Source organism: Bufo gargarizans, chromosome 4 (assembly GCF_014858855.1).
Source record: "Bufo gargarizans isolate SCDJY-AF-19 chromosome 4, ASM1485885v1, whole genome shotgun sequence".
Classification (NCBI taxonomy): Eukaryota; Metazoa; Chordata; class Amphibia; order Anura; family Bufonidae; genus Bufo; species Bufo gargarizans.
The window spans coordinates 32,615,078-32,629,071 of record NC_058083.1 but is presented as its reverse complement, the minus strand read 5'-3'; the positions used below and the strand labels follow the sequence as shown (position 1 = coordinate 32,629,071).

The following is a 13,994-nucleotide window of genomic DNA, read 5'->3' as shown; positions in this document are numbered from 1 at the left end:
TTTTCCGTAGGCTGAAGCTTAGAACCTGGTTTTCAACACGTCCAACTATGACAAATACATGTACTAATACTGAATTAAAACTGAGTGATTACAATTTATTTAACAAAAGTGATTTCATTCCACCGGCGTCCTCTCCTGCAATTGAATTATTTGTTGATGCGGTAATGAAAGATGTAAGTATGCTTAAGTTGAATGAAAAGAAAAGGTTTTTGCACCCCAACATCACACAAACCGAGTGGCATGCTATTGATGAGCTAGTCCATGACCACAGTCTCACCATTAAGCCTGCCGACAAGGGCGGTGCGATTGTGGTCATGGACACTCATCAATACATCGCAGAGGCCAACCGGCAGTTGGAGGATTGCGAGGTGTATCAAAAACTACATACTGATCCCAAATGGGACATTGAAAGGAGGATTCAGAGCTTGCTACAGGAAGCCAGCACTGCGGGCATCATTGATGATAAGCTCAGAACCTTCCTTTCTGTCTCACATCCCATCACACCCCTCTTGTACCTATTGCACAAGATACATAAATGTCTTATAACCCCTCCGGGTAGACCAATCGTGTCTGGTCGCGGTTCCCTGTTGTCCAATATCTCTATTTTTTTGGATAGAATATTGAGACAATATGCACTATCAGCCCAGTCCTATATTCAAGACACTTCAGATTTTTTGAATAAATTGGCTGAGGTTTCTCTGACATCTGATGTGATTCTAGCATCGCTAGATATCACGAGCCTATACACCTCAATCAGACACACCTTTGGGATTGAGGTAGTTACCAAGGCTTTATCTCAGTCCACTTTTTCAACTGAATGCCAAGACTTTTTTAATACAACTTCTACATTTGGTGCTGACTTGCAACTACTTTTTATTTGGGGATTATTTTTATCTCCAGAGGAAGGGGACCGCCATGGGATCCAATGTGGCCCCGACCTATGCCAACATGGCGGTCTCCTTCCTCGAGGAGACTTACATCTATGTATCGCCCCCCTTCCGACGCGTTCTGAAGTGGTGGCGATACATAGATGACATTTTTTGATTTGGACAGGTTCAGAGGAGGCTCTTATGGAGTTTTTTCAATTTCTGAATACTATCGATTCTGATATTAAATTTACGTTGGAACACTCATGTGAACAATTAAATTTTTTGGACACAGTTGTGACCTTACATGATCGTGTGCTATCGACGGGCTTATACTCTAAGCCCACCGATCGCAACACATTATTGAGGTACAACAGTGCACATCCCAGGGCCATGGTCAAATCCCTTCCCTTGAGTCAGTTTTACCGCGCCAAACGTATAGTCAGTAACAATAATGAATTATCTGACACTCTTAAATGCATGACACAGTCCTTTATAGATAGGGATTATCCTGTAACTTTACTTAAACAACATCTTAACTCTATACAATACAAAACACGCACAGAGCTTCTTACCAATAAAATTAAAAATAGTGATAAACAAAGCAAGAGAATTCCTCTGGTAACTACCTACACAGAAGACAGTACACATATTCGGCAAATTATCCTGAAACACTGGCCAGTTTTGAAAAGTGGTCATGAGGGGATTGAGGAATTTCATCTTCCTCCCCTCATGTCATATAAAAGAACTAGGAACCTTAAAGATAGATTGATTCTTACCGACATAGGTACACAAAAGGAGTTGGGCCAAACCTTTCTGCGTAGTCCCAAATTGGGTAGTTTTCCTTGCTTAAATTGTATCAATTGTCGATACATGCAAAAAGGTAGTTTTTTTCTGCATCCACGCACGCAGAAGAAGTACTACATCAAGCACTTTTTGACATGTGAATCCTCCTTTGTTATATATATCCTTTGGTGTCCTTGTCAGTTATTATACATTGGGGAAACTTCACTGGATTTCAAAAGTAGAATCAACCAACATCGATATACCATCCGTAAAAAACGGATGGACCTTCCAGTCCCGAAGCATTTTACTGACATGGACCACAAGGAGCGGGACCTGAAATGTATGCTGGTCGACCATATCCCTACACCACGGAGGGGTGGGAACAGACTTGCCCTTCTCAAAAAATGTGAGATGCGATGTATTGCTAAACTAAATACTATAAGACCACAGGGATTAAATGTTGACTATAGGCCCTGGTTATTGTCCTAGGTGATTGTGCTCTTGATTCTGCTCGCTTGCTCTTATGTTGAGTTTTAAGTGGTTGTGCCCCTTGTTTATATAACAAGGTGTTCTTATATATTGTTTTTATTACCCTCAGGATTATGGTGAACATTGTGTGTACCCATAACAAAGGGTGAGCGCTGGAAGATTCATCCACTGGATCATGATGGGACCTATATATATACACCGTTTATCTTACTGTTTTTTACAGTTTTATTTGTTTTTTCTTTTGAATAAGATGTTTTTATAACAAGATTGGTGGGATCATGTCTCTGTGCACAGTAGGTTATACGGTCATGTCTTATGCATTGCAGGACATATGATTGTTCTCCATACAGGTGTACGGATACATAGATTCCCTTGACACTTGTTTCTTTTCTTGATTTGTATGTAGGCATTTAATTATACACAGGTGATGTTGGATAACCTGGGATGGTTTGGTTGCTATACCCATGCTCTCGGATTTACATATGGACAAGCCTCTTGAGCCGCCAGTCTCGGGGAGATTATTGACATGTTTTATGGATATACATCAATGTGCCCCCGGAATCTAGAGGATGATCCCGGGTCTGCCATGTTGGATTTCCAGGGATGGTATCCAACTGACAGGGGGGACAAGTCAGGTTGGGACTTTGTGATAACCACACAAGTCACATTTACTGAAATCCTCGTTTAGACTAGGGGGCTATTTAACAACTAATAAACTAAGTCCGCACATTGAGGAAAGCGGCGGTACTTCCGCCTAGTACATTTAGCTTTCCTGTACACAACAATGGTACTTCCAGTTGTATATACTCATTTATTTATTTTTTCTCCCTGATTGATGGGTTACTCATGAATGGTACTGCCCATGTGATTCGATGCGCCTGGGTCGGCAATGATCCTGTAACGGGTGCCCACACTGCCATATGTACTCCGCTACTTTTCATGCTTGCCTACATAATCTTATTATCTTATGTTTTTAAGATGATTCATTTCTTTATACTTTGGATATTTATAACTTACTTTAGGTGTTATATATATGTCCCTTATAATGATCCTTGGAAATAGATCTGCCTAATCATGCCTTTCCATGTGTTTTGAATACCATTGAACACTTGAATTTGTAAGTTCGTCTAATCCGATCATGTGACAGACGGAAGCACATGACCGGATGATTTACTTGAACACATGATTGAAGGAGTGATCACATGCTGTGATCACATACTCACAGGTCCTGCGACATGCGCACTATATCGAATGACCAGAATGGGTGATCATGTGATCGGATTCCCCAGGAAGGTCCTGAGACATGCGCATTGGTTTGCCTGAGACGCCGGGACCCATCTGTTCTGACTCCATCGCACATTCCTGCAATCTAACTCATCATTCCACTGAGCTACACCTGCACTGTTTAGTTATTATAATGATACACACCTGAATTAATTATGGTTGTCATTGTTGTATTTTATCTGTACACTGTACGTTGGATTTGATACGGGTATCGTCTGCACTGTAACACTGGATGTAGTTTTATGAAATATTACTTTACAATGATAACACTGCTGTTGTCATAACTTTTTAACCATATCACTTTAAATGATTGTAATTTACTCATTGATTGTTTGATTATGTCAATGTGTTTAAATATGTACTATGCACTGCCCACTATGTCACTGCTTGAGAAAAATCCCATTGAGAGGATTGAAACGTCGCATGCTTGGTGATTAAAGCTTCTTTTACTTCTTCACTACTTGGATGTGCTGCGGATTTCATTTATTCTAAGCTATATGACACCTATATGTATCTAAGCTCTATGACACCTATATGTATCTAAGCTATATGACACCTATATGTATCTAAGCTATATGACTGCTATATGTATCTAAGCTATATGACACCTATATGTATCTAAGCTATATGACACCTATATGTATCTAAGCTATATGACACCTATATGTATCTAAGCTATATGACACCTATATGTATCTAAGCTATATGACACATATATGTATCTAAGCTATATCACAGCAATATCTATATTATGAACAATGATTTCCTCTGTGATGTGGTTTTGAGCTACCAGCTGGGGCTAGTACAGAACGCCAGACGCAGGGCAACACAGTAGAATAAATAATGAATGTACATTAGAAATGTATATTTAATAATGTTTTAAACCACCTTAACATATATTGATTTAACTCGGATAACCCCTTTAATAAAAAAAAACTGATTGAGGAAGATCCAGACCGATACGAGAGTAGATATATAACTAAATAATACAAATATAAAAGAGTAATAAATACAGATGCAGCCGAGCTAAACTTGATGGTTAACGCATTAAGTTAAGAATAGGAAGAGAAAGGTAACTAACTTTTTAATGAATTTCAATGGCTTTTGTCACGAGAAAACCAAGATAAGACTGTGCCATGTGTTATCACAGTCAAGTTTAGCTCGGCTACAACTGTACATTATATCACAACTCAAAATTCTCCAGTACAATGTCTTCTTATGACCCTTATATTGGACTTTGTGTTGAGTTCTGGTCTCAGTAGAATAATGTAACATTTGGGAATGAAGATACAGCCCAGAAGTCCAGCACTGGAACATAAGATGGCAAAAACTTCCACAGCCACCGTGTACTTCCCCTTGGTGCTGAGGTAGGCCGGGATGAAGGAGATCCACACACTGCAGAAGACCAGCATGCTGAAGGTGATGTACTGAGCCTCATTAAAGGTGTCTGGAAGTCTTCTGGCCAAGAAAGCTACAATAAAGCTCATCATTGCCAGAAATCCAATGTAGCCGATGGACAAGTAGAAAGCAATGGCAGATCCCTCAATACATTGTAAGATTATCTTTCCAACCTCTAGTCCAGTGTTATAATCCGGGAATGGTGGAGAATAAAACAACCAGAGGACACAGATCAAAACTTCTCCAGATGAACCTATAACAAGTAAGGATGTGGAGAGGTGTCTCTTCATCCACTGCCTCAGTGTCCTGCCTGGTTTAATGGCTTGAAAAGCCAAGACTACAGTCACTGTTTTAGCTAAGACTGAAGAAACTGCAAGGCTAAAAATGATTCCAAAAGTCACTTGTCGGAGGAGACATGATATATCTGAGGGACGTCCAATGAATAAGAGAGGACATAAAAATGCGAAGATGAGTGAGAGGAGAAGTATGAAACTGAGATTCTGGTTATTGGCTTTCACAATTGGAGAATCTTTATTTTTTATAAATATCCCCAACACAACTATAGTCACAAGGCAAAATGTAAGAGTTATAATAATTAGAGATGACCCCAGTGTGTCTCCATAAGACAGGAATTCAATTGGTCTTGGAACGCAGGAATCTCTTCTTCCATTTGACCAGTGATCGTTAGGACACACTAAGCATGTTTCCATATCTGCAATCAAGAAATGATTATATTTTACCATTGTAAATTTGGCAGAAATGTAAATTTATAGTAGTAGTCATGACATCACTGGCCTGCGGGAAACAGCAAGAAGGCTGCAGTGCTACATCCAGCACCACTGCCTTCTCAAACAGCTGATCGGCAGAATTCCCGGGTGTCGACCCCCCACCGATCAGATGCTGATGATCTCTGCAAAGGATACATGACCAGTAATAAAAAGCTACAGAACCCCTTTAATGACCCACATTTTGTGTCCTTTGAGGATGTAGCCAGTTTTTCTCATTTTGCCTCTTTGCATTGGGGCTCCAGATTCTTTGAACCTTTACCCTTATAAAGCTTCATGAGGTTTTGTTTTTAATAGGATTAGATTACTTCCCCATGGAGCTGAGCTGGGTTAAATATCCTTTCATTACATGTATTTTTTATTTATCTCAAAAGGAAATTTTAATTGTGATACTTATTTTATGACTATAATGAAATATACAAGTGTTCTGATAGTATGTAATCGGTTGTTGGGATATTTGGAGAGGACATCTGGACACTGCACTGCGGACCTTCAATAGCTATACATCATTTTTACTAAACCTAATTATGTGATAATTCCTCTGTTACACGGGCGGTTCAAGCTCACTGCTGCTGCTTTACATCCTAATCTTCACCAACCAATGACTAGCAACCAGTAGATATTTAAGGCACCTTCCCTGGTCGGTGTGCCTACCTCTGCCCATTTCCTGATTGTTTCTCTGTTGCCTAACCTGACCTGTGCATGATTTTTCATATTGATCCAGTGTCGCTTGCCGTGACCTTGGTTATGGTTCTCAGATTTGCATGGATTCTGCCTGTCCTGACCTTGGCCTGTCACTGACTATGAGTTTGATTGATCTCTCGGTGCCCTGAACCAGTGTCTCTGACTCCCAAAAGCCAGCTACCCAACCACATTGGGATTATTCCAGAAGGTAGCGGCCTGGTGGTTCCCTGCAGTGAAATCTAAATCCTTGTTTCGGGATAAAGGGTGAATACCTGCGGACTGGCTGGATAACACCCTTAGATCTAGCCCAAAGTCAAACCGGTTGGTTGGTACAGTGTTTCCACACCAACTGCCATAACATTCCCTTGATTACAATTTCTTTGTATTTCATGGCCAGTTTTTTTACTGACATGTTATGGTGTTAGAACAACTGCCCCATTTACTCACATTTATCTTAGGATACATATACATTTATCAGCAGTTGCTTCATTAGGTTGGTGATAAATATCTACTGTCAACAATAGCAGATCTATTCATTGTCATCATGGTAAAATGTGTGCAAATCCTCATGCATCCATGTGTCTGATTTATTTTGATAAAGGTAATGTTTTTGACAATGGTGCAGGACAATGTTGCCTATTTGGGTGTAATAGCGGCACCTGCCGAGCTGAAACCTCTCTCTGAAATCACAGTGAAGTATTGACAAGACAATTCGGCAATAGCAAAGTGGGCTACTTCTAGTCACTGTTTCAATTTTCCTCCCCAGAAGTCCACGGGGTCAGGAAATAGTGTTGTACAGATATCCTTTGCCCACCGCTGCCTCACTCCTTCCTGTAGGCCCAGGCACTGCACTACTCACAGTGGCCCCACTCCTCTTCCTTCCACAGCTCTGGTTCCACCCACCATGGTCTTCTGCGAGCCAATCCTACTTTAAAGGCTTCCAGGCTTGCTCTATAGTGCACATGCATGCTTACTCTCAGCCTCTTGAAAGGTTTGCATGCGCACGTCCAAATCCTTTCCCACCCTGTCCCTAGGTATTTAAGTTGCCCTCCCCTCTGATAGGGAGCTTGAGTTTTAGGTTTTCTTGTCTGTGGTAAAATGCAAACGTTTATTTTCTGTCTGACTACCCATTTACCTTACTCCAGCCTGACTACCGACTCTGACTTCTAGTTGCCTTCCCTGACCTAAACCTGTTTCTTGGATTACCCTACTGCCACCTGTCCTGATCTCAGCATTGCCTCACGGATATCCTTGTATGCTGCCTGCTCTAACCTCGGCCCATCTCCTGACTACACATATTACCTGATCCTTCAGTGCTTTTCACTGGTGTGTCCGACCCTGTTGGTCAGCCACCAAATGCACTAGAACCATTTGAATTGGTAGTGGTTTGGTGGCTCCTCCTCAGCAAAATCCGGATCCAGGGGTTAAAGCGTGAATACCAAAGGACTAGCAGGATCATGCCCTTAGTGATATTCCTAACCAAACTGGTTCATTGGTAAAATGGATCCACACCCACTGCATGTTAACAGAGTATGTGCTGGAGGAAGGGCACACACAGTCATGTAGAGAACGAGACAATTTTAAACAATTTTAAGGTACACAAAACTAGAGAAGGCTAGAAGTTACATAGTTAATATGGTTGAAAAAAGACATAAGTCCATCAAGTTCAACCAAGTGTAAATATCATATAGCATCATTAAATATGAGTAAAGACACGGAAATGGGCGACAGTTTTTACAGACAAATGGCCAAAAGTACAAATGCCATAGAGAAGAATTACATTTCTGTGAAGGTGCAGAACTGGGCAACATTTTCAAAACTTCAAATTTTATAGAGAGCTGGGAAGAACAATTTTGAAGTATTATTGTCATGTAGCAGAATTACATTTGAGTGAAGGCTTGGAACTGCGTGAAATTTTAAAAACTAGACAATTTTTATATACAGCTATTAATGCCACATTTATAGCAGAATTACATTTGGGTGGTGGCGCCACTTGCCTCACTGAATTCCCGTTATAACAGTATACTGGAGGCTGGACCAGATATGGTACAATGATAGCACACTGGGCCATTTCCAGCCACTGTCCCAATCTGCCTCCCAGAAGTCCACAGAAAGGGCACAGTCATTTCGAAAAGCGCTGCTGGAGCCAGGCCCCCTGGTGACGCGACAGCATCCTTAGCAACAGGATGCAATACTCTGTTTCTTCTTGCAGCTGCCGTGTGCTGGGGGATATTAGCAATGGGCTGAATGCTCAGCTGCTCTGTTACTGTGTGCTAGTGTTTCTGACTAATGGAGCTCCGAGTAATGGACCTATCAGGTTCTGATCCAGGGACTTGGTGCTCTATTTAAACCTGTTCCTGGCCATACACCAGTGCCAGTGATAGTCTTCGACTCACTATGTGTGTTCCTGGTTCCTTGTTTCTGTGCTTATTGGATTGCTCGTTGTCACGAGGGTGTGATGAGCCACGTCTGACTCCGTTATACCCGAGGTCAGGAAGTTGCAGCGGGTGGCTGCGCACTCTATGTCTAAAGATCACGCTGTTACTTAATGGTAGCTTTCTGTGTTTGCCTTGCAATCCTTTTTGTCTCACTCAGGGATCCGTAGCTTCTTCTCCTTAGCTGTTTCTTGTCCGGCACTCCCAACCTCCTTATATTCCCCTCTTCTCCCACTTACTGGTTGCCAAATATAGAGCTTCCTGCCTGGACTTCTATACTGACCCACTGGAGCTGTGTAGCTGTGTAGCTGTTATTCCTGGTAGTCGTACCAGAGCATTACCCTTCGGATCTCTGTTGGTTGTTTGCTGTCCGCTGTTGTTGCCCACCTGGGATTATATGTTTTGTCAGTATTGTCTGTCCTCTCACTGGTGTTTCCCTTTAGTGTTAGTAGTGCGGACTAGTGTTCCCACCACCCTATTCACTACGTAGGGCTCATCTTAAGGAAAGCCAGGGTTTAGGCACGTGATCGGCGTACGGGTGAAAAACCTGTCTAGGGACGTCAGGGCAGTCAGGTGCCAGCCTCAAGGTGAGTTAGGGGTCACCATCTTTCCCTCTCCCTTGGACAGGGCCTTCCCTTTCTCCCTCCCTTTGCGTCACGTATGTGATCGGCACGCCGGTCGTGATATTATATCTGGCCGTTATTTTGTGCAAAAAGAAGAAGAAAAAAAATATATATTTTTTTCCCCCTGCCTATTTAGAATCCAGCATGGATCCTATTGCCGCTTTGACAAAGCAACTTCAAGGCCTGTCTTTGGAGGTAGCAGGATTGAAGGCGTTGGTCCTCCAGCAACAGCAGCAATTGCAGCAGACCGCAGGTCCAGCAGTTGCTATGGGTAACCAGGTTGCTCCGGAACCCAAGATTGTTCTTCCTGACAGATTTTCTGGGAGAAGGGACAAATTTGTGACATTCCGTGAGGCCTGTAAATTATATTTTAGGCTGTGCCCCTACTCCTCTGGTAATGAAGAACAGCGGATGGGGATTGTTATTTACCTGCTTCAGGGGGACCCGCAATCCTGGGCGTTCTCTTTACCAACTGATACTCCGGCTCTCCGGTCTGTGGAGGAATTTTTGGGGGCCTTGGGTCTCATATATGAAGTTACGGAGACTCCTACAGGAAGATCGGCCAGCAGATGAGTATTGCTCAGAGTTCCGTAGGTGGACTACGGATACCCAGTGGAACGATCCGGCTCTCAGGAGTCAGTTTTGCTCTGGGTTATCCGAAGGGGTTAAGGATGCGCTTGCACTGTATGAGACCCCCTTTTCCTTTGATGCTGTTATGTCCCTTACTATCAGAATAGATCGACGTTTTAGGGACAGATTGAAAGAGATGAGCAATAAGAAACCCCTCCGAAGCAGCAACTAGTCTGTACGGACCTAGACAAGCCTATGCAGCTAGGAGGAACTACTTGTCAGGTCTGTCCTCCTGAGGCTCGCCGTAGGTGTGGGGTTTGTTTTTTTCTGTCTGTCCTTCCATACTAAAAAACAAATGACAGTAGGAAAACTAATAACCCCAGGCTGTGTGGAGGATGTCAGCCGGGGGGTATACGTTTCCTCCATACGAACATATTAATTTGTGTTGCCAGCGGTTGTTGTTATTGGTATTAAGACTGAGACTATTTCTTTCTTCCTAGACAGTGGAGCAGTAGTAAATTTGATAGATGCCCAGTTTGCCCATACTATGGGTTTATCGTTCTGTACGCTACAGAGACCTATTCCCATTTTCGCTATTGACTCTGCTCCTCTGTCTCAGAGAAACCTTACACCTTCGGGTAGGGGACCACCATAACGAGTGTCTATCATGTTATGTTCTGGAGGGCCTTCCCTCTCCTGTGGTATTGGGTCTTCTCTGGTTGGTAGCGCACAATCCAGTGGTGGATTGGCAGGCCAGGGAGATATTGGAGTGGAGTGAGCATTGCAGATAAAATAGCTTAAATAGCAACTGCTTAGTCGCCTCCATAGCTACTCTACTTACATTTGTTTCGGACTTTGAGGACGTTTTCTCTGAAAAGGGGTGTCAGAAGTTACCACCTTACCGTCCTTATGATTGCCCGGTTAACTTGATTCCCGGTGCAAAATTACCAAAGACCAGGTTATATAATCTTTTGGGTTCCGAGAGACAAGCCATGAAAGATTATATCTCCAAGAGCTTGGCTAAGGGACACATCAGACCCTCTTCATCACCTGTGGCTGCAGGGTTTTTCTTTGTTAAAAAGAAAGATGGGGGCCTGCGTCCTTGCCTAGATTTCCGCGAAGTAAACCGGATAACCATCCGAGACCCATACCCTCTTCCTCTCATTCCTGACCTGTTTAATCAGATTGCGGGTGCTAGGTGGTTCTCCAAACTTGATCTTAGGTGGGCCTACAATCTGATTCTTATCAAGGAAGGAGATGAGTGAAAGACTTTTAACACCCAGGGGGCGCATTTTGAAAATATAGTCATGCCTTTCGGTCTGACCAATGCTCCTGCTGTCTTCCAACATTTTGTTAATGATTAGTGATGAGCGGGAGGTGCCATATTCGGTTTTGCGATATTTCACGAATATTCGATTGAATACTTGTCTTATATTCGTTGAAATAGAATATTCGTCATTATTCTATTTATCACGAATAATATCCGATTTAATTATTCGCATATTGCGATTTTTCTTTTGACAGTATAAGGCAACGTTCCTATGACTATGGCAAGGCTAATATGTGTATTTTACAAATATTCTATATATAGCTATAACTTTGTCTTTTAGAATATTACGAATATTCTAAAAGACGAAGTTAGAGCAATATTATGAATATTCGTAAAATACACATATAGATTGTAATTTAGGTAATATAGTGCTATAATCTTTATTTATTTTTTTGTGTCATTTTTATGCCTCTTCTGAACTTCAGTTTTGGAAAATATGTACACTATTAAAAAAATTACTATAGCAGTATATTAGCTAAATTGCAGTCTATATGTGTATTTTACGAATATTCTAAAAGACGAATTTATAGCAATAGAGCAAATAAATTCGTTATTTAGAATATTCGTCTTTTTTTTTCCCAATGTGTACTGTTATTCCACTTTGGCATACTGCTCCCCGACAAGCGTCCCCGTAACCATGGGAACGCCTGTGGGTTAGAATATACCATCGGATCTAAGTTTTCACGATCTCAGGGAAAACTCAGATGCAATGGTATTTTCTAACCCACAGGCGTTCCACGCTTGTCGGGGAGGAGTATGCGAACAACTGTACAGATAGGAAAAAAATAATGCCAAAATTCTAAATAACGAATATATATACTATATTGATATGTATTTGTTTTTTAGAATATTGGTCATTTTATTTTCCATATAAAAACATGATTCCCCCCTGCTTAAGTTGCTTGTGGGCCAATGGCTTATTGACCCACAAGAAAGAATCAGGGAGGAATCATGTTTTCAGATGTTAAAAATTGACGAATATTCAATATATAACGAATATATAGCACTATATTTGTAATATTCGCAAATTTCCGAAGTTACGATATTCGCGATTAATATTCGCTATTCGAATATTCGAGCTCAACACTATTAATGATATGTTTAGTCATCTTATCGGCAGGTTTGTGGTGATATACCTAGATGATATTTTAATTTACTCGTCTGATCTGAAGACACACAGGGTACATGTCAGACAGGTACTGCAGGTCCTACGGACGAATAAATAAAATGCGAAAATTGAAAAGTGTTTTCGCCGTTCAGGAAATACAGTTCTTGGGATATCTATTATCTGATTCAGGTTTCCATATGGATCCTAGGAAAGTCCCGGCAATTTTAGATTGGGATCTTCCTGAGAACCTTAAAGCACTGCAACGGTTCTTGGGTTTCGCAAATTTCTATAGAAAATTAATTAAAAAAAATTCTGTGATTGTCAAACCCCTTACTGACATGACTAGTGGCCAAGGTTGCGTCAGGATGTAATGGATTTTGTGTCTGCTTGTTCTACTTGTGCACGCGCTAAAGTCTCTCATACACGTCCTACAGGGTCTTTATTGCCACTTGTCATTACCAATAGGCCATGGACACATCTGTCAATGGATTTCATCACTGACTTACCTTTGTCTTTGTCCAACAGTTATCTTGGTAGTAGTGGACAGGTTTAGCAAAATGGTACACTTCATTGCGTTACCCACACTACCTAATGCTAAGACTCTTGCTCAGGTATTCATCAGTGAAATCGTGAAGCTTCACGGGGTCCCTTCCGATGTTGTTTCGGATCGGGGAACCCAGTTTATTTCTATGTTTTGGAAAGCTTTTGTTCCCGTTTGGGGGTACACTTGTCCTTTTCCTCAGCTTTCCATCCTCAGTCGAATGGACAGACTGAGCGTACCAACCAAAACCTTGAGACATCCCTAAGGTGTATTGTGTCTGAAAACCTAGAGGTCTGGACCTAGGAGTGAATGACTATGTGTGGTTATATACTAGGAATATTAAGTTAAAGGTTCCCTCTTGGAAACTGGATCCTAGGTTCATTGGTCCTTACAAAATAGTAGCCATCATTAACCCCGTGGCTTTTCGCCTGGAGCTACCTCAAAATCTTAAAATCCATAACGTCTTCCATAAGTCGTTACTCAAAAAGTATGTTCCACCTCTAGAACCGTCACCGCTGCCAAACCATGGAATCTGCGGGATCTGCAGACGGTGCCCCTTCTTTGTCCGAACAACTGACGATGATGGCGCAAGCCCTTCAGGACATGCAGGCCAGCCATGCACACCTATTAGGGAGAATGCATGCCCAGGAGCTGCGCCAGGTCCAGTTCACTGCACTACCACCCTCTCCTCCTCCCACTCCACGCACCTCACTAGAAGTGGTGAACAGTGAACCAGCCGTGGCCCTACCAGAACGCTTTTCTGGAGACAGGAAGAAATGCAGTTTGTTTATTATTTCCTGTGAGCTACTGTTCTCCTTGAAACCCCGCACTTACTCCTCGGACTACGTCAAAGTACGGACAGCTATCTCCCTGCTCACGGGACCCCCACAGACCTGGGCCCATCAGCTCCTGCAAACTGATAGCCCAGTGCTGTCCTCTTGGGGCTCCTTTGTTTCCGCCACCATGCAGGCACTCTTTCACGACCCCCTGCATGCTTCCACCTCTAGGGACACTCTCCGTTCCCTGAGACAAGGAAGGCGTCCAGTGGAGGACTACATTACGGCGTTCCGGGAGATCGCACCAGATACCGGACTC

At 42.3% G+C, this 13,994-nt stretch overlaps 1 protein-coding gene across 1 annotated transcript in view; it reads right to left on the bottom strand.

The window, feature by feature from the left end:
* Positions 1–4,615: 4,615 nt before the first annotated feature.
* LOC122935162 (vomeronasal type-2 receptor 1-like) overlaps positions 4,616–13,994 on the bottom strand; it is a 142,145-nt gene continuing 132,766 nt past the window's right edge. The window contains exon 8 of the mRNA XM_044290927.1: positions 4,616–5,535. Within this exon, the coding sequence (XP_044146862.1) occupies positions 4,616–5,535 (920 nt within the window). The remainder of the gene's footprint in view (positions 5,536–13,994) is intronic.